The sequence below is a fragment of the Apium graveolens genome, chromosome 3 (genome assembly GCF_009905375.1).
Source record: "Apium graveolens cultivar Ventura chromosome 3, ASM990537v1, whole genome shotgun sequence".
NCBI lineage: Eukaryota > Viridiplantae > Streptophyta > Magnoliopsida > Apiales > Apiaceae > Apium > Apium graveolens.
The window spans coordinates 158819988-158847953 of NC_133649.1; the positions used below are offsets into that span (position 1 = coordinate 158819988).

The window sequence follows — 27966 nt, forward strand, 5'->3', positions numbered from 1 at the left end:
GCATTTTATCACTGCAAGTTCATATATATGCTTTGTTCCAAATAGCCAAACACCTTAACATTTATTTGAAAATCACGAAAACACATTCACCCCTAGAGCTGAGCATTCGGTCGGTTCGGTAACCGAACCAAGCCAAATTAACCGAAAACCGAAATGATAATTTTTTCCTGACCGAACCGACTTACGCATAAACCGAACCGAAAACTGAACCGAATTATTTCGGTTTATTCGGTTCGGTTTATGAAAACTAAAATAATTGAATTTTTTTGTTTCTGCAACAAAAATGAACATGCAATTTTTTTTACAAAAATCCGATACTCTGATTACTTCTACTTTGCACTCACAAATGTAAGGAAGAAAACCATGGACTAGTTTATTAATTCAATGACCAACGTACATGATTCTGCCTATCCTACTGATGCCTCAAAGTAAACTATTGTATTAGCTTAACTTCTTAGGTTCTTATAGTGCATTTATTTTTCTGACGCATTCTCATAAGTCGTGTCCTAGTTCATTTTCCTTTATCTTGTATAATTTGGATATCAGAGATTCCCCCAGAATCAACAGAGTTATTTGGTCTTGAAAAAAAATAATAACAATGATTTGGTGTACCCAGAATCCCACAATTATCTACTCACAATAAGTAGGAGGAATGACAAGGGGTTTAAAGATTATTTGAAGTTCACACATGACACAACCAAATCTCTTCTGTAGATTGAATAATATATAATTGCCATTATATATATTTCAGTAATGTAATGTAGAAAAATATGAAAAGTCAGTTGCAATTGTAAAATTACAGGTGGTCAAAGAAACATCCATGGTTGTTTGCGCACTGCTATTGTATTGCAGAGCTGATAGAATTATACCTGAAACTCGCTTGCTAGGTGCATCCCAGATTGGCAGAACTAGAACAACAAGGCTTGATATAGTATGTTCTTTTACATATATTTATTATATTATATTATATAGATAAAAAATATAATTCAAATATATATATATGCATACTTCGGTTATTTCGGTTAAACTAATTAATTTCCAGACAAACCGAACCGAACTAATATTATTTCGGTTCAAACCGAAAAACCGAAGTAACCAAAATTTTGAAAAAAATTTAACCGAACCAAACCGAAATTGTACGCTTCGGTTTTGCTCAGCCCTGCACTCCCTATGTGTTCATTTCATACCTAACTAGTGGCCTCAGAAGATACCAGCGATGAAGAGGTTTTCAGTGATGTTGGATCATTGCATTCTTCTTCATCTACATCGGGTTGCATTTTTATTTTTTATGGGTCGGGTTATAAAATTTCAAACTCTAAATCGGGTTGCTAAAATACATTTAACTTGGCCAACCCTACCATGTGCACCTCTAGTTTCTGTGAGTAAAATCATTGATGATATCTGTGTATTTGTTGTAAATGGGTGTGGTATGAGAGTCCTTAACGTTGTTGTAGGAGACGTATTCGTTCAGTTTTCTTTTCAATTTTTAATGGACATAATAGTTAGTGGTCTAAATGATTTTCAGTTTGATGACCAAATTGCAAGTTTTAAAGCCCGTTGAGTGACCAAAATGCCGCTTCAGTTGACTGTACATGCCTCGATGAATTTATTTAAAGGAAGTCACCAAGCTTAGGGTGTGTTTGGTATTGTTGTTGTTGACAACAACAACAGTTTTTCGCTAAAAAATAATTAAAAACTGTTTGGTAAAATTCAAAAGCTGCTTTTCGAAAAAGTGCTTTTGGCCTAAAAGCTGCTGTTAGAAAAAATAAGTCCCCCATACTTTTAGAAAAAGCTGCTTTGCAGCTTTTACAGGAAGCAGATGCTGATTTCACCATCAAACTTTACCAAAAACATTATTATTTATATTATTTTAATTTTTTGCATTAAAACATATACATATAAAAAAAATCACCAAACAATTATCTGATTTTTATAAAAGCACTTTTTTCAGCAGTATTTTTTCTAACAGCACAACAATTTTTAATATTAATTCCAAACACAGCCTTAGTCAGCATTCCCTCAACTTTTTAACGGAATGTAACAACGAGTGATCTGGATAAATTTTTTTAAAAATAAAATGATATAACTGATTTTTTTTTCTGGATGATTTTTTTCTAAAAAAATGATATAGCTGATTTTTTTTGAGTTGGATGACCAAACTGCAAGTTTTGGGTACAAAATGCATTAAAAACAGAGTTAATCCTTAACGGGCTGTGATCTTAATAGGCCCAAAGTGTGAAAGACCTAAAACTGGGCCAGCATGTACTGAACCCCGTATATATAAGCTGCTCAGTTTAACAACCCTAGGGTTTCATTTTGTAGAAGAAGCCGCAGCAGCACTGCTATTCCAAACTACCTCGTCGCCATGGGAAGAAGTACGTACCCCCCCTCTCTCTCTCGATTGTCCTTTTATGAAATCTTTTACTGCTAAAATATATTGTGTTTTTTTAAGTATCTGTTGCTTAATTGCTATATTTAAAGGCAATTATCGTTGTTCTATTCCATCAGTTTGTAAATGTATATGTGTAATTTGTTCATATAACATTTAGTTTACAGCTCCTATAAATTGATTAATCTTTTCCTTTTGAATCAATTATTTAATTGGATATTAATATTATTGAAAGAATGGGATAGTTTTAAATTTTTGATATGATGTTTGTATTCAGGACCTGCAAGATGTTATCGTCAGATTAAAAACAAACCCTACCCCAAATCTCGTTTCTGCCGTGGTGTTCCTGATCCTAAAATCAGGATTTACGATGTCGGTATGAAAAAGAAGGGTGTCGATGAATTCCCATTCTGTGTTCATTTGGTTTCCTGGGAGAAAGAGAATGTGTCGAGTGAGGCATTGGAAGCTGCTCGTATTGCTTGCAATAAGTATATGACTAAGTTTGCTGGTAAAGACGCATTCCATCTCAGGGTCAGGGTTCACCCCTTCCATGTGTTGCGTATCAATAAGATGTTGTCGTGTGCTGGGGCTGATAGGCTTCAGACTGGTATGAGAGGTGCTTTTGGCAAGCCGTTGGGTACTTGTGCTCGTGTTAGTATTGGTCAGGTGCTATTGTCTGTTCGGTGCAAGGATAATAATAGTCCCCATGCTCAGGAGGCGCTGCGTCGTGCTAAGTTTAAGTTTCCTGGTCGTCAAAAGATCATTGTTAGCCGCAAATGGTATGATTAGTTTTCTGTGTTTATCTGTTGTTTTTAGCAATTTTAATATAATTCTTGTTGTTTTCTAGTCATAGTAGCAATTGCAGTAGGTGTGTAGTCCAAAGTTATAATTGCATCAAATAATTATAATTTCTAATTTTTTGAATTCACATTAGTGTACAAGCTTATATGTGCATCTCTTAGGATCCAGCAGCCAAATTAAATAATTGTAGCTTCTGAATATGTTACGAAGTATATGCCATCATTGTTATCCAGAAATTTATCATATTGGAGAATATCATATCAGTGTGGAATTGCTTGAATTCATGATTAATTATCTATGTTTATTTATTGTCTTCTCTTGTTAATATTGAATTCTTGTCATTTGATTGTTCTAGTAGTATTTTTGATGGTGTGGTATCTAAATTTTTAGTTGCTTTAATTGTTTTATTTTCTTCAGGGGATTCACCAAGTTTAGCCGCACTGATTATGTCAAGTGGAAGGCAGAAAACCGCATTCTTCCTGATGGTGTCAATGCTAAGGTTTGTGTTATTTTAGCCTTGTCCAAATTTCATTTTACAGTTTATGGGAGTATATTTCCATTGACATTTTCCAAGACGAATAGTAAATGTTAGCTTGGTCAGCTAGTTTGTATTAAACACAAGCTTATTTGTCATTTCGAATTATAATCTGAATGCGATAAATTATGGGTTTTAACTTTTGCTTTATTCACGCAGCTTTTGGGTTGTCATGGACCTCTTGCAAGACGCCAGCCTGGTAGAGCATTTATTGATGCCGTTGCTACCTAGAGAATCATATTCAAAATGGACGTTATCAGAATGATTGAATTTACCTTTGCTGAAAGTCGATTGAAAACTTGTAACAGTTCAAGTTTTATTGCCTTTTACCTAGTATTTTGTATTCAGAACTCTGTTTAAAAGAGCTATTGTGTTGCTTCCTTTTTTTGGTTCTTAGTTTCATCATGATTTTGTTACTTTGCTATTGCTATACTAATTCGTATCAGTTTTGATTCCTTTTTATTATTTCGCTGTTTTTACTCCTTTACAATTGCTTATGTTTAACCATTACAGATTCTGGTTGCAAATTCTTGGTAGAAACTTCAATAAATGGGAGGATGAACTTTTCATTTTTCTATTTTTTTGTCAGAATGATAATTTCTTACTAGGAAATTATCAGAGAGCTATTTCTTACTAGGAAATTATCAGAGCTATTTTTTATGGCTACATGACCGAAACCTTAATAAGAAAGTCACAAACCTATTGTTTGTGGCTACAACTTATTCAAATTCTGTGCCATTATCAGGAAGAAGAGTATGAATGTTACTATTAATTTCCATTGGTCAACTTCGTAATAATTTGTTCCTATGAAATTTTCCAACTGAAATTTATGTATGATTAAAATTTGAAGGTAACTTTTCTTCTTAATAATTGTTACCCCCCATTCTCCCCATTTATGCACAAGGGTAATCTTGTTGGTTTTTTGCGCCTAGTTTTGGTGTACTATATTTCGATTCAATTGAATCATAACTAAAATTTTTGAGTATTTGACATGCATTGTAGCTACTCCGAGGGTTATTTTTTTTTTGCCCCACTTCAAATCCTAATATACTTGCTTCTCTGAGGGTTCTTTTGCCCCACTTTGAAGCCTAATATACTTGTGTATTAAAGTAGTTTGATACTTGGAAGTAAAGTTGAGGCCACAAAAAAAGCAAAAACGCCCATGGCTTTAATAATATAGTTAATTGCACTTTTCAACCCCAACCTTTCATTTAATAACAAAATTATATACTTACTTTTAAAATTATAGTTTGCAACCTCTAATTTTAGATATCAAATACAATATGCATCCTTTTAACCATTTTGTTAAAAATATTTATATTGTGGAGAGTAAAATTGAAATTCAGTAAAATATTTAAATAATAATTTTAAATTAAACTAAAATTTAGAATTTCAAATTATAAAAATAATATTGATATCAATTATTTTATTACTCAGTATAATTTTTAAAATTTTAAAATTTAGATGTATTTAGAAACTTTATGATTATATATATAAACATATATTTTGCTTAATAAATATATTTTAAGTATTAAGCATTATGATTAATTTAGAATATTACTAAAAGAAAATAGCTATAATTTTTTTCATGTAAAAAATGCATTAAAATAAATATTTTAATTAATTTGAAATTTTAATTATTAATATTAACAACTCAATTTCAATTTTATAACCGCAAGGGATGCACGTTGTAATTGATATTAAAAGTTAAGGGTTACAAACTGTAATTTGCAAAGTAGGTATACTGTTTTGATTTTAAATGAAAGGCAGGGGTTGCAAAGTGCAATTAACTCTTAATAATAATAATTTCCTCACATGTCGAATTCTAGCAGGTTATTTCGGTGTGAAAAAAAACATACTACATTTGCTAACTGTCTCAAATGACTGTTCCTGATTCCTGCTGGTATGACAACTAATTTAGCTCTACGTATGTGATCAACAAGAGTCGTGTAAAATGTTGTAAACGTCTGATCTTTGTTCATCTGTAAGTTGCGTAGGAAACTCTACTTCAAATTTAACTATCAGGTTACCTCTTTCCCCTGGCTCCTTGGACTTTGGCATGCCCTGTCCTGCAACTATCTTTTGATAGCCATGATATATAACATCTTCTATCTTTATCACCATGTTCTCTCCGTCTAATAGAGGTACTGTAACTGTGCAACCCGTGAGAGCTTCTACCAAAGGAATATCTATATCGAACACCAAATCATCACCATCTTTTGTAAACAAAAGGTGCTTGTTCTCTACAATCACAAAGGTAACATCTCCTGTTTGACCTCCTGGTATCTCATTTCCCTTACCCTCAAAAGTAATCTTTGTGCCATTTCTCCATCCAGGCTTCACTTCTATTGTTAGCACTTCGGTTTCTTGCACTATCTCCCTGTTATATGTGTACAGATAAGATGAGTAAAAACAAAATCCTTATAATCTAACACACACACACATTATCGAAGAAAGTTTACAATATACCATTTGACAAAAAGAAAAATATTGATCGGTAAATGCTCAGGAAACAATGGAACTAGTAAAGGGAGGTAAACTAATTTATGAAGAGAAGGCATTAGAGACTAAATAAGCTTTTGGACAAATCCATGTCATAGTGTTTGATTTGTTACTTTATCTACTTTCTAAACCAGCATATGCAATTTTAGACATAACTTGAAGGTCCGAATCATCTATACCATTTCTTTATGCATAAAAAATGCAGAAGATTAACCAAAGACATATAAAGAGAAGAAAAGAGTATGTAATATATTGCTCACCTGTCGTATGTCATAACATCCCTTGTGATTTTGACCTTCTTAATGCACCCGAAGCATAACTCCTCGAGAGTGCAAACAAGCTTTTTTTCAACCACAGGGGGTTTGATTACCCCCGTGGAGTTAGAATACATGATGTTGGTGCTTATATTTCTAGACAGTGAGTGTGGCAGTTTCCGTGTTCCATCCACACTCCTCCGCCTAGAATTATTCTGGCTGGTACTTCTCTTGAGGGATGCTAGGTTTCCTGACATGCTCATTCTTGCAGGTCCGAGTGGTTGCGAATAACTAGAAAAACGAGAAGGCAAAGACACATGATGTCCCTTGCGGTTGGACAAATTCCCGCTGAATCCTCGTGGAGTACCAGTGTCAGTGCCACGATGTTCCACCGGATCAGTCATCATCCGATGAGGGGTCTTAGTTTTGTTGTGTTCATTCTTATTGCTATTGAGCTGAAAATATTGCATAATCAAGAATCATTATATGCAACAAAATTGGACTTGTTAATATGATTAATTAATTTGCTTAGAAATATGATGGACTAATTTAGACCAAGTCACTGATTACACAACTATCAGAATACTCCACAATACACAACAAATCAACATTAATTGAATCAACATATTTCACTGGCAGCTTTCTTAAGAAGCAGATATAAGAATAATTGTTAGTCAAAAAGAATCTTACAACTTTGTGAAATCTCAATAAACATCTCTCTACACAAAGAGAATGCAAATCACAGGGGATAAACCCGGAAACTAGATCAACTAAAGAACATTAGGCACAAACGATTTAACGAGCCACCGTATTTGCAGACCGTCAAATAAAAAACTTGATTAAAACATTAGCCATGTTATGTAGGACATCATCTTGATTACACGTAATTAAACTTCCACAACATATAATTATACAATTATATGGGCAGATTTTATCAATCACCAAGAATCTTACATTAATTTACATACAATTATATACCCTAAAATTTGAGACAGCAGGTGCAATATATGATACAAGTACCTGGGAAGATTTAAGGTGCTCTAAATTGTGATTTTTCTTCTTGCTGGCGGCATCAAGTTTGTTAAGATTTGATGATTTTTTGAGGCTGAATAATAAAAAAGATTTGCATGATTTACCAACATTGGCTAAACGATGTACATGCATGCCACAAAAGTAACTAGCCCTCGGTTTCGAATGAACATCTGGCATTGCACGTGCACACGATATAATTTTAAGATAAGGAGTATATATTAAGATGATGAGAGCGAGGGAGAAACAAGCAATATCCGTTTCTTAGAATGATTTGTAAAGAAGATGGAAAGGTTTAGGTTTATTAGCATATCCCCCCATGTACTTTCCTCTTGAGTCCCTTTTCCTGTTTGTAATGTTATTATTGTTTCTTTATTTGTAAATTATATTACAGGAAGGCTCTATGGACTTGGTAAACAACCATTAATTGGGACGGCATCCACCCCTAGTCTTGGATAATCAAATTGGCTTAGAATCTGGTCAAGTTTTTTATTATGATATATAGGGCTGAGCAGAAAATCAAAAAAATCCGAATTCGAAACCGCTAAAAACCGTTAAAATCCGAACCGCAAAAATCCGATCCAAAACCGTAAAATTAAAACCGAACCTGAAACGATTATCCGGGTTCGGTTATAGGTGAAAACCGAACCAAGAAAACCCGACCCGAACTGATAATTAAAAATAATATATATATATATATATATTTTAAAAATTAATAAATACAAATAATTTTTAACAGAAGTTAAAAAATAGTTATAAATTAGGGGATTGGGCTGGGGTTATAATGGGGATTGGGCTTCTGAACAAGGGTTTCATCTCAGTCAGTCACTCTTTTTCTCTTCTTAGTCTCTTTTAGTTTTACGATCTCCTGACCAGTCCTCAACCTAAATCTTTATCACCGATTTGTTGAAATTCAGTTTCAGACTGCCAAGACCTAACTGCTAATAGTTTCAGATTAAGAAGATTCAATTTCAATTGGATATATTGAGCTCTGATGGAACCATCCGAGATAAATCTAACTCAGCCGCAGGAAGAAGTATCTCGGGCTGGGGTCGTTCAAGGGTCTGCTCCGGCTCAACACCAACACCAAACAAATGATGTGGTATGTATTCCAAACTACAATTCATAATATTCTATGTACTTACTAGTTCTCTAAATTTTAGATATATATTTCTTTGTTTGTACATACATGTGAACTTAGAAGATGAAGAAGTAAAATGTGATGATAAAAAAGATGAAACTTGTGAAAGTAAAAAGATTTCAGTTGTATGAGATTATTTTGATAAAATTAAAGGCCTTCCGGTTGGTAAAGAGAAAGCTGAGTGTCGATTATGTCGTGTAACAATTGGATGTTATTCACGAAATAGGACATCGACAATGTTGAGTCATTTGAAAACCGCATGTCCTAAATCACCACTTAGGAACAATCTTGATAAATTGCAAAAGACATTGCAATTTGAAAAGATATCAAAGGAACTAAGCACCGTTAAAACTCACACCTTTAATCAAGAGAGGTTAAGGAAAAAAATTGCCTTAATGTGTATAAAAGACAATCAACCTTTTAGGATTGTAGAACATGAAGGGTTTAGGGAGTTACTAAATGAAGCGGAACCAAGATTTAAGATTTCAAGTAGGTGGACCGTTGCTAGGGATTGTCTTAAAATATATGGAGAAGAATTAGTAAACTTGAAAAAGAGTTTGCCTTTTCAAAGAGTTTCTTCCACAACGCATACTTGGACATCTATAACGACTCGTATTTCTGTATTATTAAATGTGTAATTATTGAATAATTAAATAAATAAAATATATTATGGTTCTGTCAGTAGTGTGTTATATTAATACTAAGTATGTGTGACTTATTGGTGTACGAAAATTATTTGTGTGGTTAACTGCTAAGTCGTAGTGTTTTATTTATTTCTTTTTAAAAGTGTTTTTATTGAGAATTTATTTCTATAAAGATTGAGATTATCTATAAAATTATTTTTATTGCTTTATAATATTATTAATTATTTTGGGGATTTATAAAATTTAGAATCCAATATTTTATCAATTATTTATTCCAAGATGATTTTCTGATTATATTTAAGTGTAAAATTCAGTATTAAATTCCCAAATGCTTCAAAAATTATGAAACTCATATTTTCTTAAGTTTTTAATATTACGAGAATTTTAAAATTATTTTGAAATTTTTTGGGATCAAATTCACCCGCACGTTTGTTCGCTATATTGTAAAATGCGGGTGTGATGTGCGATTCAAAAATGATTTAAAAATTATAATTTTTTTTATTAGTTTTACTTATTTTGGGAATTTTAAATTATTTTGGTAATTTTACGGGTTATTTTTACCCGTAAATTAGTTCGTTAAATAATGAAATACGAAACAAAATTGGACTGAAATAGGAGGCAAGGGGCAATTCAGGATACGTGTTATTGTTTCAGGAAATCACTTGATATGTGTCAGCATTTGTGATTTTAAAAGGAAAAAAAACAACACAAACTCACATACACAACCCTGTTTCCCCACCTAGGGGTGTAATTCGAACCGAGCCGGCTCGAACTCGACTCGATAAATTGAGCCTGACTCGACTCGAACTCGTTATCGAGCTCGAGCTCAAACACATTTTTTGGCTCGATAAAAAACTCGAGTCGAGTCGAGTTTTTATGAGCTGGACTCGAGATCGACTCGATAAACTCAAACTCGACTCTGCTCGAACTCGAGCTCGATTATTTTTTTTATAAATATTTATGTGTTTGCTAATATATGTGTCATTAAATTGTCTAATAAAATTAGTTTTACAGACTAATTTACTAGTTTTTCATAATATATCGGCATTATTACGTTTTATTATATTAGGTAAAAATTTTGAATTGAATTATTTTTTTAAAAATATATTTAATCATTTTTTATAGTTAAATGTTGAAAAATATGAGCTTAATTTATTTATTTTTGAAAAATTCAACTCTAATTAGTTTAAATATACGATAAGTGCTACCTAAATTTTAAAATAAAATAATAACTTAATAACTTCCTTTTCGTTAACAAAATTAATTTTAGGGGTTTTATCAAAAATACCTAAGTTATAATTTTTTTGCAAAAATACGGTACAAATGGAATAAGTTCGAAAACTCGTTTAAAAACTCGAAAACTAGAAAACTCGAAAACTTGATTAAAAAACTCGAAAAGCTCGAAAACTCGCGAGTAGCTCGAACTCGACTCGTTTATTATCCGGGTGGAGCTCGGACATAATTTCCGGGCTCAATTTTTTTTGGCTCGACTCGACTCGATTAAAAAAAGCTCGAACTCGAATTTAATAAGCACAAACTCGACTCGAATTACATCCCTACGCCCCACCCTCCCCATTTCTGTTGTCTCTCTCCTGAAAATCTCACAGTCTCTCTCAATCTCCCATCTCTTCCTCCCATCTCTCTATCACTTTCTCTTATATTTTTTTTGTTTTGTTTCCCCCATTCCCTTGTGTTTCTCCGCCTCTCTTCCTCGCCCCTCGCGTGCGGTTCCCGGTAATTGCTTCGGCCACCTGTATTTATTCGGTGATTGCTGTGATATGATTGCTGTGTTGCGTTTATCTTATTTCCTAGTTTGTTTCACTTCGCAGTCGTGTTGCTGTGCTATCCAATTGTTGTTGTGTTATTGTTGGTTGTTGAATTTGGTAATTCAATTATCGTATTTCTTTGGAAATTCGAATTATCGATTTGATTTTTGGTGAAAACTTCGAATGAAACATTCTTGATTATTCAAATTTTCTCTGTATTAATTTCCGATTATTATGAAATTCAATCGGTGGGATTCATGTCGGAAACTCGAATTAATCGGGTACCCGCGAATTTTGCCACCGTCGGCGATGAGCCTCTGCGAGCTAACGGTGGACCGCGATGAATTATTCCGAGTCCTAAATTTATAAAATAATAAATTAGTTCGGAACAAAAATAATTAATTATTTTTAAAAGTCGTATCATTAATTGGATTATGATTGTGATTGTTAGATTGCGTAATTGATTTGGTTGGGGTTATGAAATCGATTATGTTTCGACAGGTAGGCCAATAAACGTAGGAGATGCTGCCCGATATTTGGGAAATTAAATTCAAAAATACGGGGACATACCCTGAGATTATCGGGATTACTAGTCGAACGTATATAACTATATAATTATAAGTATTTTACGAAACATTCTTGCATATTGTGATAAAATATTTTGTAAAATATCTGACAACCCTATTTCTCCGAAGCGACGGGTATATGTACTTTCTGGAAACAAATACCTAACCAAGTTTCGAGTATATGGACACTAACTGTTATGTGTATTATAATAATACGTATAATTAGGAATCGGGTTTTGGTATCGTTTGGGTAGAATTGATAGCGATGATATGTCAAGCATGGTTGTCTCACATAGGGTATTTTGACTCTGTAGGTTCTAGTCAGAGGACTCGAGAGTTGACGTCGGACTAAAGATAGCCTAATGGTCAGTCGAAAAGCTCAGCAAGGTTCCAATCGAAGGGTCTGAGTGTTGAAGTCGGATCCAGGATAATCTAATAGTAAGGCGATAAAGCCCGAGCGTCCAAGTCAGTCCAAGGTCAACCTGGAATAGTTGTAAAACTCTGCGAGACAAGTACCCCTGACCATACTTTTATGGTTCAGTATATATGAATAAACTGTTGCTTTATTTTCGAACAGGAGCAGAAATATTTTAAGTTACGTATCCCCTGTAGTTATAAATATTGGTTTAAAAATCTATTTTAGGGAAAAGTAACTTCGAAAAGGTACCTATCTCCGAATGAAAAATGATTTTGCAAACAAAATTTATGTGTGTTGTTACATGAACGGTTTTAAACTGAGATAGGTACAAGTGATTTGAAACTGGATAAAAACTATCAGATATTGGATACATAGGGGCCAGAGTTGTAACAACCCAAATCCGGGGTCAAGATTTGGTGTCACGAAACAATCTTTACATAAAATAAAAGAATATTCAATTAACCCCTTGAATCCGGATCGTTTACAGGTTATGGTATGAAACAAGAATCTAACCTTCTACAACTTACAATAACTAGAATACAAGTGAAAATATCTTTGTCCCAATGCTCCTGTCATATGCTTCTAACTTCTTCAACTTCTCGCAGCAGAGATTTCTCTAACTTCTGCTGTCTATCAAAGCTATTCACTTTTATCCTTATCTGTTTCTGGTAGAAATAAGAATTTACAAAGGAAGAGTGAGCCAAAAATGCCCAGCAAGTATATAATTTGAGTTTCAAGCATTAATACCAAAGGAAAAACTTCTGGACAAAATCTCAAAATAATTTTAAACAATTCTATTTATTTGAGTGAGTTGCGCGAATAAACGTTGGCTGTCACCAGCCTCTAACTATAAATCCAAAAGTGACAAGCGATTCCCAGATTCTTCTCCAGAATCAGGGTTTTGTCCGGTTTTGAAATCATGAAAACCTTTCGAGAGAGAATGCCGTTAATGGCGATCAACAACAAATTAGACTGTACACTAGTTCGCATCTATATCCTGCTGATCAGTCAGGATACAGTGCAGATCTATACCTACCTGTATAGATCCAGTCGGGTCCCCAGGCTCTACGACCCATCTCAAGGCACCGGTCATGTCCCGGCCCTTAGGATTAAGTAAAACTCAATCCCCAAAATATCACTATCCAGCCCGTGGAGTATTTTGATATCAAATCATTTTGAATTCAAAACATCCCAATTCAGGGTTCGCAAATAACCCGAAAGAATGGGTATTTTCTCAAGAGAGCAATCGAATTACAGGAATAATAATGAATGGAATATGCATAATCAGAGTAATTGTAGCGAAATGTAAAACATTTAACTATTCTGAACTAAGAATATGAATGAAGAAATAATTGCAGTATTTTAAAAAGGAAAATCAGGAATACTTGTCCCAATAAACTTTAATCGCTAAAACTGGTTGACTTTGGTTCGACTTGAACGTTCGGCTTTACCGTCAAACTACTATCCCATTTTGGATACGATCCCAACACTCAAGCCCTTCAATTGAAACTTCATTAATCTCGACGTCTAATCACTAGATCATTTCTAGTCCGATGTCGATACTCGGGTTTTCCGTCTAGGACCTACAGGGTTGAAATGCCCTTATTCAGATAACCGTTTAAGCTTAACATCAAATCGCTATCCTATTCTACCCATACGATTTCATAACCGAACTCATATTTATATGTATTATTGAAATACACATAGCAATTATGGTTCACATCTTCGACTCGGTTCGGTATTTATTTTCGGAATATATATAAATATATATATATTCGTCATTTTGAAAAAATAGTGTAATCGATTATTTGTAAATTATTTTGTCTCAATCACACTTAAGTTCGTATAATATAACTATATATATATATGGTTATTAGACGTCTCCGATAATTATAGGTTACGTTCCCGTAATTTCAGAATTAATTTCCCGAAAATCGAGCAGTGTCTCCTTTGTTTATCGGCCTACCCGTCGAAATCAAATCGACGTCAAATCACAACAACAACCACAACACAATCCAATCCACAATCCAATTACCAATTCCAACCACCGATATGAATTCAATCATTATTTACTGTTATTCTTATCTTATTTTTCATTTCGTTTCGAAATTAATTTCTCAACTAATTTTATTTATTTATAATTTAGGACTCAGAATTAATTCATCACGGTCCACTGTTGAGTCGTTAAAAGTCATCGTCAACAGTGACAAAATTTATTGGTGCCCGATAAAATTCGGGTTTCCAAATAAATTCCACCGATAATTTTAATCATTTCCCGCATGAATTTTTATTTCACGAATCGCAATCAATAATTTCTAGAGAAAATTAAAGGAATTAAATGAATGAAATTTTCCAAAACCAAAAATTCAATTCGAATTACTTGGATTTGAGCAAATATACAGCAAAGCAACACAGTTGAATTAGAACTCACAAAGACAGCCACAACGCGCACACGCGCAGCAGCCGAACCAGAACGGACTAACCAGGAACGCAGGCAGCACAGAACAGGGGGAATACACCATGACACACACACACAGACCACAATAACACACACATACAGTCGATACACAGACACACACACAATCGATACACAGATACACACACAGTACAACACGTACACGGGCCACCTAGCCGAAGGAAAAATCCGGTGGCGGCGGGAGAAGAAATCAAGGCGGCATAGTGGAATTACCGAAACAAAAGGAAGAGAACAGCGGAATAAATCACAGAACGCCACAGGAAAAGAAAATAGGAGAGAAAGGAGAGATTAATCGAATAAGAGAGATACAGAGAAGAGAGATGAGAGTTTGAGAGGAGAGATTAGAGAGGGAGATCAAAGGGAAGAGATTACCCGAGAGATTGAACCCGAGAGAGAAAGTAATATGCGGGGAAGGGGGTGCAGGGGTTTTGTTTTATATTTTATTTTCGTTGTATCCCGTTTTTATTAATTTCCGACTCGTTTTTCGCAAATTAACGAAGTAATTGTGTACCTAAAATTTGTCGGAAAAAATTACAATTATATTCCAGAAATATCAGAATATTGAAAAGTTATCAAAATAAAGTTTTCAAAATTTTCTTTTTAAATAAATTTGGAACGCGTATCAAACCCGCATTTAATGTATTAACGAATAAATGCGCGGGTGAATAAAAACTAGAAATTTCTCGAAACAATTTTAAAATTCTTGAAATATTTAAAAGTTAATAAAATAAAATTTTCAGGATTTGTGAAATATTTTGGAATTAAATACTGATTTTATGATTTAAAGAAATCAGAAAATCATTTAAAGATAAATAATTAATAAAATATTGATTTCTAAATTTTATAAACCCCTAAAAATAATTAATAAAATTATGGAATAACAAAAATAATTTTAGAGACAATTTTAACATTTATAAGAACAAATATTCAATATAATTACTTTAAAAATGAATTAAGTTCATACAACTCGATAATTAATTACAAAATTAATCTCCGCATTCAACAAATCACAAACAATTAATAATACAACAACCCATATCTGATAGAACCATCACACATTTTATTTATTAATAATTCAATAATTACATTTACATATCGGATCCGAAAATAGGTTTCTTAGCCGCTAAGTAAATAAAAAGACGATACGATTTAATACTACAATTGGATAATAATCAAAACAGAGCTTCCTATAAAACACTTTATACGAAAATAAGGTGATAATATCTCGCCTTTTGAAATTATGGAGTTTATCGATCTACAAAATGATTTGCGTATCGAAAATTTCACACCGGGACTCGTACAGGTCAAACCGTACCCCGGATCGAAAAAGTCAAAATATGAAAAGTGTTCAGAATTATCAGATTAGGTTAGGAAGGAGTTTTCGGAAGAGTTTCAGGTTGTAAAAACACAAAAACAATTGAAGTGGGACGATTTCTGATTCTAAAAAGTAATTTTATAATTATGTAAAAATAATCATTAATAATTCTATAAATTCTTATAAGATCATATAATAATCCAAAAATTACCGGAAAAGTACCAAAATTATCTATATTTAATTCTGGATAATTAAAAATTAAAATATTCTAATTTTATCAGAAATAAACATCCAAATATTAATATCAACCCTCAAATAATTCACCAAAATTCACGTAAAATCACATAATAATTATTTATTGATAAAAATGATTACATAATATTTCCCAGGCGTTACATCCCCCCCTTAAAAGGATTCTGTCCTCAGAATCATGCTAAGGAACAAACCATGATAAGTTCCAAGTATCCTTATAATTTCTCAGGTTTCCTCACTTTAATCACAACTCAACGATCTCTTATGGCATCAAATCTTAGTTACTCACGTAACCCGAATCACATCTCCATTTCATACATATGGAGCTAAATAACTCTTCCTGGTCATATACCTATGAACGTCTTATGAACTCGTTATGCCTGTGACAACGAGACCAACTCATTCACAATCATTCTATCTATCTCACTGTTTCAAAGGACTAACTTAATTTACACCAATCTTTTTTTTATAATTTTAATATTTCATTTTCATGAACTTTCTATTTTCACTGACTGTTCTACTCTACTTTCCATGTCTCCTTCCGTTCGGCTAGCCTAACCTATGATCGTTTTCAATCGTATTCAAGAATCTCTAATCGGTCTCTTACACTTTCTATTCGTCTGCGCCCGATATGCTGAGCTTATGGTGTCTTATACTTAGAAACGTTCTAAATCTATTTAAAAAAACTAAAAAGTAAAGGAAAAATCTCGACAATTGCATTTAACTCACCACTCTGTGGTATACTTCAATTTCTTTTCTATCACCATCAAGTATATTCATTGAGCGAGAATCTGTTACTATTTGAAAGGAAATATTAATTTGGAACGGAATGAATCATAACTTTATTCAAAACCCGATCTCTTGGTACTAATACTTATTTTGTCGTCATATCAAATTAGATGTCAATACGAACTTTGATGCTCACAACGTCCCATACTGAAGTCAACATCAATCATCTATATTAATACCACCTTTGATATCTAACAACAAAGTAAGTATCAGCATAACCCAAAAGACAGATCAAAGCATATTCTTCAATTTCTAACTTTTCCAATTCCTTTATCCATTTTCCAACAATCTTAGTAACATTCATTCTTTCTTTTCTACTCTAAACACCTGTCTCTAAATGGATCTTACTTGGTTGGTAATTAACCATACTTTCGTAGCTCATAATCTATTATGACCAGAATTCACACCTTTGAAGCTTAGAATGCAGTTGCTACTCTTCAACCCTCCGCAGGTATATCTTCCAATGCTTAACTTGGTCTTCCTTAGTCATTGAATTAGCGAGGATGCTATCAATAAATACAATTACACTATCCAAATACTCCTAGTACATTATGTTCATTTAATCTTCAGACTTACAATTTCTGATAATCGATGCATAACTTCATACCTCCATTCTCTTTTCGTCACGACCACTTTTGTATATAGCGTGAAACATTCTTTATTTTATTATTCTTTCATTCCACATTCCTGAAGTTTCCTTCACTAATTACTTAATCCCAATTTAGCCATACGATATGGGGCCTTTGTCACTCGCTTGACTCTGTTCAGTAACCAATGAGAAATTTCACAGTTATGTTTTGAGGTAACCTTGGTAAATCATCCGTTAAAACCTTCGGGGCTTCATTCTGGAGAATTCCGATGTGAGATTCATTGTAACGTTTTTCTCTAGCAGTTCACCATCAATACCTTTGTTTAATCATTCCTGTTTACACGCATTTTTGGAACGAATTCCTATCTCCAACTATCGACATTTCACCTCATTCTCCTAACAATTCTGACACAACCGACGTTCCCAACTTGCATATTTTCTGGATTATTTTACAAAATTTCTTTATCATCCTTTTGATTCCACTTCTTTTCTTCATAATTTCTCCATTCTCATTATTCATTATCTCTTTTAAACATAATAAAAATCTTTTTCTTAGTAATATTAATATGTTTATTATTGGATAGGTCATTTCTGGATTTCACACTGGAATGAAGACTTTTATTTATAATATTTAAATTCTTACTAACAGAATTATCGAATTTCATTAGTAGCTATTTTCTTAGCCTTGGTTAACTCATCACAGATTGCGTATTTGACTTCTCCTCATTGACCAACATCTCTTTTCCCTGAGTTCACATGCGGACTTCATCAGTCTCCGTCTTACATTAGATGCTTGAATTTGCGAGTTTCCCAGTATTTCACAGCATCTTCCATTAAATCGTAATTCGATATTGATGTACATTCACATCCTTCATGGAGTATTATTATAGATGGTAACATTTCTTTGCCCTATTTTGGATCTTCAGTTATTGCAAACGTTCTCTCCACTACTTTACAGTAGCTTCCATTAACTCGTCATTCGATATGGGTATACATCCGAGTCCTTCTTGGAACGCTATTACGGATAATAGAATCTCTTTGCTTTATCTCGTACCTTCAGTTCTTGAAAATATTCTTCTCACTAGCATGAACTAATAACTTTGTGTTCCTTTTGTCTATTGAAAAGGCGTATTCATCTAGATAAAATCTCGCACAGGCTTGCAGCAATATTACATTACTTTTACTAATTTCCACTTCTGCTGATGCCATTACTTCCTCCAAATTGCTAATTGCTTTGCTTTCGGATCTGAAAATCAAGTCAGAATTTGACTTAATCTAATTGGAATTGATTTTCATTTAACTGATCATTAGTTGGTAAAGTTGATCGATTAATTCTTTTAACTGACCACTTAAACCAAGTGCTGATTAGCTAACTAGAATCAAAGACCAATTATATAAAGTCGATTTGGTCATAACACTTTCTCAAGAACCGAGATTGCAATCATTTGGAGTACTGACGAGAACGACAATATACTTCTTTCTCCATAAATGTAGGGTAATTTCTGAAAATTTGGGCAGCACTTCCCCTATATCATTGACTACCAGTCGGACTCAGGCCGACACCATCAATCAATCAAAGCATTCACAATCATACCCATCCACTTTTATCAACCAAATTCATCCATTCACCATAACTCAAACTGTAACATTTTGATCAACACCTGTACTATTAACTGACATATCATCTATCTTTTGAACTGAACTAAGGTCTTGAACCAACAAGGATTAATATATATATATATATATTTTAGAATATTACAAAATGTCATTAATTGATTTATCTTGTTGTTTTTCAAGGATTTTATTTTGTGATTCTTTTAACTTATCTCTTGTCATTACCCATTGTATATAGTTACTTTCAAGGATTATGCAGCATCCAATCTTTTATCTTTGATGCTACCCTCTTAAGTTTCTTAATTATTCTGTTTATCTTCTAACAACCACGCATGGTTTTCATTATTATTGTCGCAATCTGAAGGAAACTCAGTCGTCAGATCATTATTCCTTAAAAGATTCCAAAGTCGAATCATTATTACTTCATTTTCACTTATGTTCCCGTATCGAATTTTCGTCATTGATCCGGTTGTGGGTATTAAATTTACCATCACTTATTTACTCAAGTTTGAGAACTTCATAATTTCTTGAAGAACATGTTTGAAGTTCAATTACATTTAAGATTTCTTCCATCCTGAATCTTCACGGCAAATATCTTCCCACGATGAAGGGATGTTTCACGTAGTAATTACATGTCTGAATCATTGTTCAGAATTTCCTTGATCTTTGATCGTCGTCCCGATACTCGTTTGCTCCGTCTGATGCACACAACTTTACTTCCTTATTTTGTTACTAATTTATTTGTTACGGTTCGTTAACCATTCATTTCACATCAAAATCCTCTGATTTGAAGTGCATCACGTTAATGTAACCTACCATACTGATGAGATCCTCGTAACATGAACAACTGTCTGATTTGATGTCTTTGCTATGACCGCGTTGTCGGTGTATCCATTCTTCCTTGCTCGCAAATGTCCCCCACTTATCGGCTTGCAATCATATACTCCTTCGACACATAACTCTACCTGTCGCACGGGACTATTCTATTTCTTTTGTAATCGTCAGAGAACATACTCGATGCAAGAGGAGAGTTTGTGAACATGATTTTGATTGAAAAACGGAATAAGGAATAACAATGCAACAACCGATTGGAAGAATTTGTAAATCAGAAAACTGAAGGAAGAAAAATGAGTGAAGAATGAGACAACCATATTCGTACTCAAGATGGCCAGTCTTTCCTACTATATGGCATACAACACATGATTAGGTGGCATCCCACCCGACTCTTCATCATTTCGACAAAGTGTCATATCACAACACTGTTGTCTCAATCAGGAATCAGGAATCAAGAATTTGAGAAGAGAAACAATTCAGAAGGAATACATGAATTTTTCTTTCATTTCCGCCTCATATAATTTATCAACAGAAGAAGCTCATACGTATTCAAGAATCAAGAAAAACATATACTATCGTATTAGAAGAAGGAATGTCAATGTTGATCACCTTCCACGCTCCGCCTACATCTGCCTTCAGGATCGTTCGAATAGAGGTTCACGATTCAAGTCGTATCATTGCTTCGAAATGATGTATGGAAATGCCTTCACACCAAATGCTTCAATAATTTGATCTTAATCGCGTCGTTCCGAGATCTAAAATCACTGCTTTAGATCTTATTTATGTCACGTAAAATACCCATCGATCACATAACACCTCAATTTCGTCGATAGAAATACGATTATTCTCCAACTATCTAGAAGATTCTTTCATTTTCTTCAATCACCCTCTAACCGCTCGAATCACGAATTTCGTTAAATTTTTAACAATTTCTATGAATAGAGTAAATAATGTTTTAACATGTTGATTTAATTATTGATATTATTCAACAATGTTCACTTTCATCCTTCACAAAAACTTGAAACGTTCTTCCTGCCAATGGGTCTACTTGGTCCTCCGAAATAACAACACTGAGTCTAAATCCATTATCTTTTTAGGTCATTTTCTGTTTTTAATAACAAGAACATAAATAGTAATTCGACAACCAAATTGTAAAACTTATTTCGTGCAAAAATTTTCTGAAAGTTTATTAAGAAAATCCTTTTCGAAAACTCATTTTAAAATTTTGAAAATCAAATATTTGTTCGTCATTACTATATGAGTTACTTGCTATTTTCCTGATTTACCAATGAAATGTCTAATTAAAAGAATGCCTATATAAGGGTCTCTCCACTTTGGTACCTTTTCCACTTTTCCTTGGGTTTCGTTCATATTTATTAGTCGACGAAACTTCATTTACCGTTATATATCATTTTATTCGCAATTCCACCGTAACGCTGACATCTAGTACTGTCTTTGACATTCTTGTCGTCGTCCTTGACGTTATGCTTACAACCACGCATGCGATTCGACGTTCTGTCTGTAGATAGGGTCGCACTTCCTTACTAGACTTTCCTATATCTAGGAAGGTAGATATTATTCCTCGCGCAGCGCCCGATATGTGATAAGAATCTTCTTGCAATGATGATGCCTTCGAAATGTGCAACGTTGGTTCTTCATCAGCTTCCATCAACTGGTTGCCTCTGATGTGGAGCTCGTCATATTACCTAATTCTAAGTTAAATCGTACCTAAAAGTCACGAAGTTCTTACAAGACTCAATCGCATTTTCTTTAAAACCATATGAAAATAGGGTAACATACCCAATCTCCGTCGATCTGTCGATTCCTCATTACTGTAGGATCCGAGAACTCAATATACCTATAGCGTTGCGATATCTGCTTTACACTTTCTCAACAATCCTATCTTACCAACTCCATATCGGATCTACTAACCCTAATTCACACTCAACTCATCTTAACATGAGTATGCCTAGGGTCTTTCCTATCTTGTACGGCCTACCATTCCTATCTTACTCTCACCTATTCTTATTTCAGTGACCAATAACCTGCAGCTCTGATGCCAACTTGTAACAACCCAAATCCGGGGTCAAGATTTGGTGTCACGAAACAATTTTTACATAAAATAAAAGAATATTCAATTAACCCCTTGAATCCGGATCGTTTACAGGTTTTGGTATGAAATAAGAATCTAACCTTCTACAACTTACAATAACTAGAATACAAGTGAAAATACCTTTGTCTTAATGCTCCTGTCATTTGCTTCTAACTTCTTCAACTTCTCGCAGTGGAGATTTCTCTAACTTCTGCTGTCTATCAAAGCTATTAACTTTTATCCTTATCTGTTTCTGGAAGAAATAAGAATTTACAAAGGAAGAGTGAGCCAAAAATGCCCAACGAGTATATAATTTGAGTTTCAAGCATTAATACCAAAGGAAAAACTTCCGGACAAAATCTCAAAACAATTTTAAACAATTCTATTTATTTGAGTGAGTTGCACGAATAAACATTGGCTGTCACCAGCCTCTAACTATAAATCCAAAAGTGACAATAGATTCTTAGATTCTTCTCCAGAATCAGGGTTTTGTCCGGTTTTGGAATCATGAAAACCTTTCGAGAGAGAATGTCGTTAATGGCGATCAACAACAAATTAGACTGGACACTAGTTCGCATCTATATCCTGCTGATCAGTTAGGATACAGTGCAGATCTATACCTACCTGTATAGATCCAGTCGGGTCCCTAGGCTCTACGACCCATCTCAAGGCACCGGTCATGTCCTGGCCCTTAGGATTAAGTAAAACTCAATCCCCAAAATATCACTATCCAGCCCGTGGAGTATTTTGATATCAAATCATTTTGAATTCGAAACATCCCAATTCAGGGTTCGCAAATAACCCGAAAGAATGGATATTTTCTCAAGAGAGCAATCGAATTACAGGAATAATAATGAATGGAATATGCATAATCAGAGTAATTGTAGTGAAATGTAAAACATTTAACTATTCTGAACTTAGAATATGAACGAAGAAATAGTTGCAGTATTTTAAAAAGGAAAATCAGGAATACTTGCCTCAATAAACTTTAATCGCTAAAACTGGTTGACTTTGGTTCGACTTGAACGTTCGGCTTTACCGTCAAACTACTATCCCATTTTGGATACGATCCCAACACTCAGGCCCTTCAATTGGAACTTCATTGATCTCGACGTCTAATCACTAGATCATTCCTAGTCCGATGTCGATACTCGGGTTTTCCCTCTAGGACCTACAGGGTTGAAATGCCCTTATTCAGATAACCGCTTAAGCTTAACATCAAATCGCTATCCTATTCTACCCATACGATTTCATAACCAAACTCATATTTATATGTATTATTGAAATACACATAGCAATTATGGTTCACATCTTTGAAACTCGGTTCAGTATTTATTTTCGGAATATATATATATATATATATTCGTCATTTTGAAAAAACAGTGTAATCGATTATTTGTAAATTATTTTGTCTCAATCACACTTAAGTTCGTATAATATAACTATATATATATATATATGGTTATTAGACGTCTCCGATAATTATAGGTTACGTTCCCGTAATTTCGGAATTAATTTCCCGAAAATCGAGCAGCGTCTCCTTTGTTTATCGGCCTACCTGTCGAAATCAAATCGACGTCAAATCACAATAACAACCACAACACAATCCAATCCACAATCCAATTACCAATTCCAACCACCGATATGAATTCAATCATTATTTACTGTTATTCTTATCTTATTTTTCATTTCGTTTCGAAATTAATTTCTTAACTAATTTTATTTATTTATAATTTAGGACTCAAAATTAATTCATCACGGTCCACTGTTGAGTCGTTAAAAGTCATCGTCAACAGTGATAAAATTTATTGGTGCCCGATAAAATTCGGGTTTCCAAATAAATTCCACCGATAATTTCAATCATTTCACGCATGAATTTTTATTTCACGAATCGCAATCAATAATTTCTGCAGAAAATTAAAGGAATTAAATGAATGAAATTTTCCAAAACCAAAAATTCAATTCTAATTACTTGGAATTGAGCAAATACACAGCAAAGCAACACAGTTGAATCAGAACTCACAAACACAGCCATAATACGCATACGCGCCGCAGTCGAACCAGAACGGACTAACCAGGAACTCAGGCAGCATAGAACAAGGGGGAATACAGCATGACACACACACAGACCACAATAACACACACACACACACATAGTCAATACAAACACACACACAATCAATACACAGATACACACACAGTACAACACGTACACGGGCCACCTAGCCTAAGGAAAAATCCGGCGGCGGCCGGAGAAGAAATGAAGGCGGCATAGTGGAATTACCGAAACAAAAGGAAGAGAACAGTGGAATAAATCACAGGACGCCACATGAAAAGAAAATAGGAGAGAAAGGAGAGATTAATCGAATAAGAGAGATACATAGAAGATAGATGAGAGTCTGAGAGGAGAGATTAGAGAGGGAGATCGAAGGGAAGGGATTACCCGAGAGATTGAACCCGAGAGAGAAAGTAATATACGGGGAAGGGGATGCAGGGGTTTTGTTTTATATTTTATTTTCGTTGTATCCCGTTTTTATTAATTTCCGACTCATTTTTCGTAAATTAACGAAGTAATTGTGTGCCTAAAATTTGTCGGAAAAATTTACAATTATATTCCAGAAATATCAGAATATTCAAAAATTATCAAAATAAAGTTTTCAAAATTTTCTTTTTAAATAAATCTGGAACGCGCATCAAACCCGCATTTAACGTATTAACTAACAAATGCGCGGGTGAATAAAAACTAGAAATTTCTCAAAACAATTTTAAAATTCTCGAAATATTTAAAAGTTAATAAAATAAAATTTTCAGGATTTTGGAAATATTTTGGAATTAAATACTGATTTTACGATTTAATGAAATCAGAAAATCATTTAAAGATAAATAATTAATAAAATATTGTTTTCTAAATTTTATAAACCAATTTTAACATTTATAAGAATAAATATTCAATATAATCACTTTAAAAATGAATTAAGTTCATACCACTCGATAATTAATTACAAAATTAATCTCCGCATTCAACAAATCACAAACAATTAATAATACAGCAACCCATATCTGACAGAACCATCACGCATTTTATTTATTAATAATTCAATAATTACATTTACATATCGGATCCGAAAATAAGTTTCTTAGCCGCTAAGTAACTAAAAAGACGATACGATTTTAATATCAGAATTGGATAATTATCAAAACAGAGCTTCCTATAAAACACTTTATACGAAAATAAGGTGATAATATCTCGCCTTTTGAAATTATGGAGTTTATCGATCTATAAAATGATCTGCGTATCGAAAATTTCACATCGGGACTCGTACAGGTCAACCGTACCCCGGATCGAAAAAGTCAAAACATGAAAAGTGTTCAGAATTATCAGATTAGGTTAGGAAGGAGTTTTCGGAAGAGTTTCAGGTTGTAAAAACGCAAAAACAATTGAAGTGGGAGTAATTTTATAATTATGTAAAAATAATCATTAATAATTCTATAAATTCTTATAAGATCATATAATAATCCAAAAAAAAATACCAAAATTATCTATATTTAATTCTGGATAATTAAAAATTAAAATATCCTAATTTTATCACAAAATAAACATCCAAATATTAATATCAACCCTCAAATAATTCACCAAAATTCACGTAAAATCATATAATAATTATTTATTGATAAAAATAATTACATAATATTTCCGAGACGTTACAAGAATGGCCTATTGAGGTTGCGTAAGCGGCTAACTCGGTTGCGCGTACTATTTAACCGATTAGTCCAGCAGGTCAGAGACTTAGCTAGTCTCTGAGTTCCGGAACAGGTTTATGGGATGGCAGATGGAGCCGTCTGGTGTTGATAGCCTGATAAGCCGTCTTGACATATCCAACACGTATCTGATTTGGTTTTGTGATTCGCGTAAAGGAACAAGTGATTTATACAGTTGAGTTATAAATGAAAATAGCATGCTAAAATTGGACTCTGGTATTTATACACAGTACCTGACTGATGTTATTATTTTACAGAGCATGCTAGTTATTGATATCCAGTTTATATCTATTTTACTTGTGAACGAGTTATAATTTCTGTTCCTATAACTGTTTTATCATAAATTGTTTATTTGTTATTCATATAGTGGTACTGCTGAGCAATTGATTGCTCACCTTTGCAGAATGTTTTGTATATGTACATTGCAGATGCTTAGAAGATCTTTTCGTTATAGTTAGGGAAGAGTTCCAGTTCCTTCCGTACCAGGCTCCTTTTAAGGTAGTGTCATACCAGATGTGGTCTGTTGAGTTGCTGTAATAAGTTAGTGTGTCAGATTTGTTTGGTTTTGTAATAGTTGTAACCTAAGTCATACTTAAAACTGGCAAAGATTTTGGAAAGAAAAGGGTCGTGTTTATGAGTTTGATTATATTAAATTATGGTTGTTGTTCGTGACGTCAACTCCTGACCCCGGGGTTGAGGCCGTCACAACATTCGTACAAAACGTTAATTATATGTGCCTCATGGCTCATTGGATTAATGATGATTGGAAGACGTGCAAAAGAATTCTAAACTTTCCTCAAATTGGAAGCCATAAAGGGGTTGCAATCGGGAAGATGTTAATTGATTTATTTGCACAATGGGGGATAGATCGTATATTCTCTATCACTTTAGATAATGCATCTTCCAGCGATAAAGCAATCTCACATATAAAGAAATTTCTTAGAGGACCGGATGCTATATTGGAGAATAAATTTCTCCATTTGCGATGTTGTGCTCATATTTTGAATTTAATAGTCAAAGATGGTTTGAAAGAACAATACAATTCAATTTCTAGAATTCGAAATGCAACTAGATATGTTAGGTCTTCTCCAACAAGGCTTGAAAAATTTAGAAAATGTGTAAAAAGAGAGAAGATAAAATGTGATAAGATGGTGTGCCTTGATGTTGATACTAGGTGGAATTCAACTTACACAATGTTGGAGGTTGCGGTAAAATATGAGGGAGCTTTTATAAGAATGGTTGTTGAAGATAACGACCATGAAGATTTCTTTAAGGGGAGTGATCTTGAGGTTGTCGGTGAAAGTTCAAAGAAGAAGAAGAAAAAAGTTGTAGAAGGTGCTCCTCTTCATGATGATTTTGGTAATGTCAATCTTTTCATGAAATTCTTAGAAATCTTTTATGATGTTACCTTAAAATTATCGGGTTCCAAGTATTGCACTTCCAATATCTTTTTTATTGAGCTTGTAAAGGTTTAAGAGGCCATTATAAGATTGTGTTCATGTGAAGATATATTAATGAGAGATATAGCTAAAAGAATGAAGGATAAGTACGATAAGTATTGGGACAATATGGATAATACAAATTTCTTATTGTATGTGGCGGTTGTGTTAGATCAAAAAAATAAGATGAGTTACATAGATTTTTGCTTTGCCAAAATTAATGGGAAAGGATCTACTAAAAATGTTCTAATGCGTGAAAAAGTATTGAAGTCATTGCAAGAACTTTTTGACTATTACATGAACTCGAAAAGCCATGCAAATTCTTCTTCTACGCCTAAAACAAATCAACCGAATTTCTCATGGAAAAATGATTTTGAAAAGTATATGGAAGATTATGATGAACGAGGGATGGGGAAATCGGAACTTGATGTTTACTTACTTGATGCAAGGGAAAGAAAAGGTGAGGGCTTTGACATATTAACATAGTGGAAGGTGAATTCCACGAGATTCCCGATACTTTCGGAATTAGCTAAGCATGTGTTGGGCAAGAAGGTTTCTTCTGTTGCCTCGGAAGCCGCTTTTAGCACCGGTGGAAGAACTATCGATGCATATCGAAGTTCCCTTTCACCAAAGACACCTGAAGCTTTAGTTTATAGCCAAGATTGGCTAAGAAGTTCTGAGTGTGTCACTGACCTTAGAGCGGAACCAAAGGAGTATTTGCAGCATGAGAAACTGGAAAATGGTAAATCTGCTACTTCTGTT

General features: G+C 33.7%; 2 protein-coding genes and 1 long non-coding RNA gene across 3 annotated transcripts; 2 read left to right on the forward strand and 1 right to left on the reverse strand.

Moving 5' to 3' along the window:
- The first annotated feature begins 2237 nt into the window (after positions 1-2237).
- LOC141712893 (large ribosomal subunit protein uL16-like) lies at positions 2238-4190 on the forward strand. Its single transcript, XM_074516012.1, has 4 exons — positions 2238-2375; positions 2667-3168; positions 3608-3689; positions 3885-4190. Exons 1-4 carry the CDS (start codon positions 2366-2368, stop codon positions 3954-3956), a joined length of 666 nt encoding a protein of 221 aa, XP_074372113.1. The 5' UTR covers positions 2238-2365; the 3' UTR covers positions 3957-4190.
- Positions 4191-5474: 1284 nt separating this feature from the next.
- On the reverse strand, positions 5475-6767 carry LOC141710907 (uncharacterized). The gene is made up of 2 exons (XM_074513397.1): positions 6488-6767; positions 5475-6105 (listed from the first exon to the last, which is right to left on the reverse strand). Exons 1-2 carry the CDS (start codon positions 6742-6744, stop codon positions 5661-5663), a joined length of 702 nt encoding a protein of 233 aa, XP_074369498.1. The 5' UTR covers positions 6745-6767; the 3' UTR covers positions 5475-5660.
- LOC141710908 (uncharacterized) lies at positions 5844-7039 on the forward strand. The gene is made up of 2 exons (XR_012571131.1): positions 5844-5982; positions 6753-7039. It is a non-coding gene; the product is annotated as an uncharacterized LOC141710908 (long non-coding RNA).
- The last annotated feature ends 20927 nt before the right edge of the window (positions 7040-27966 follow it).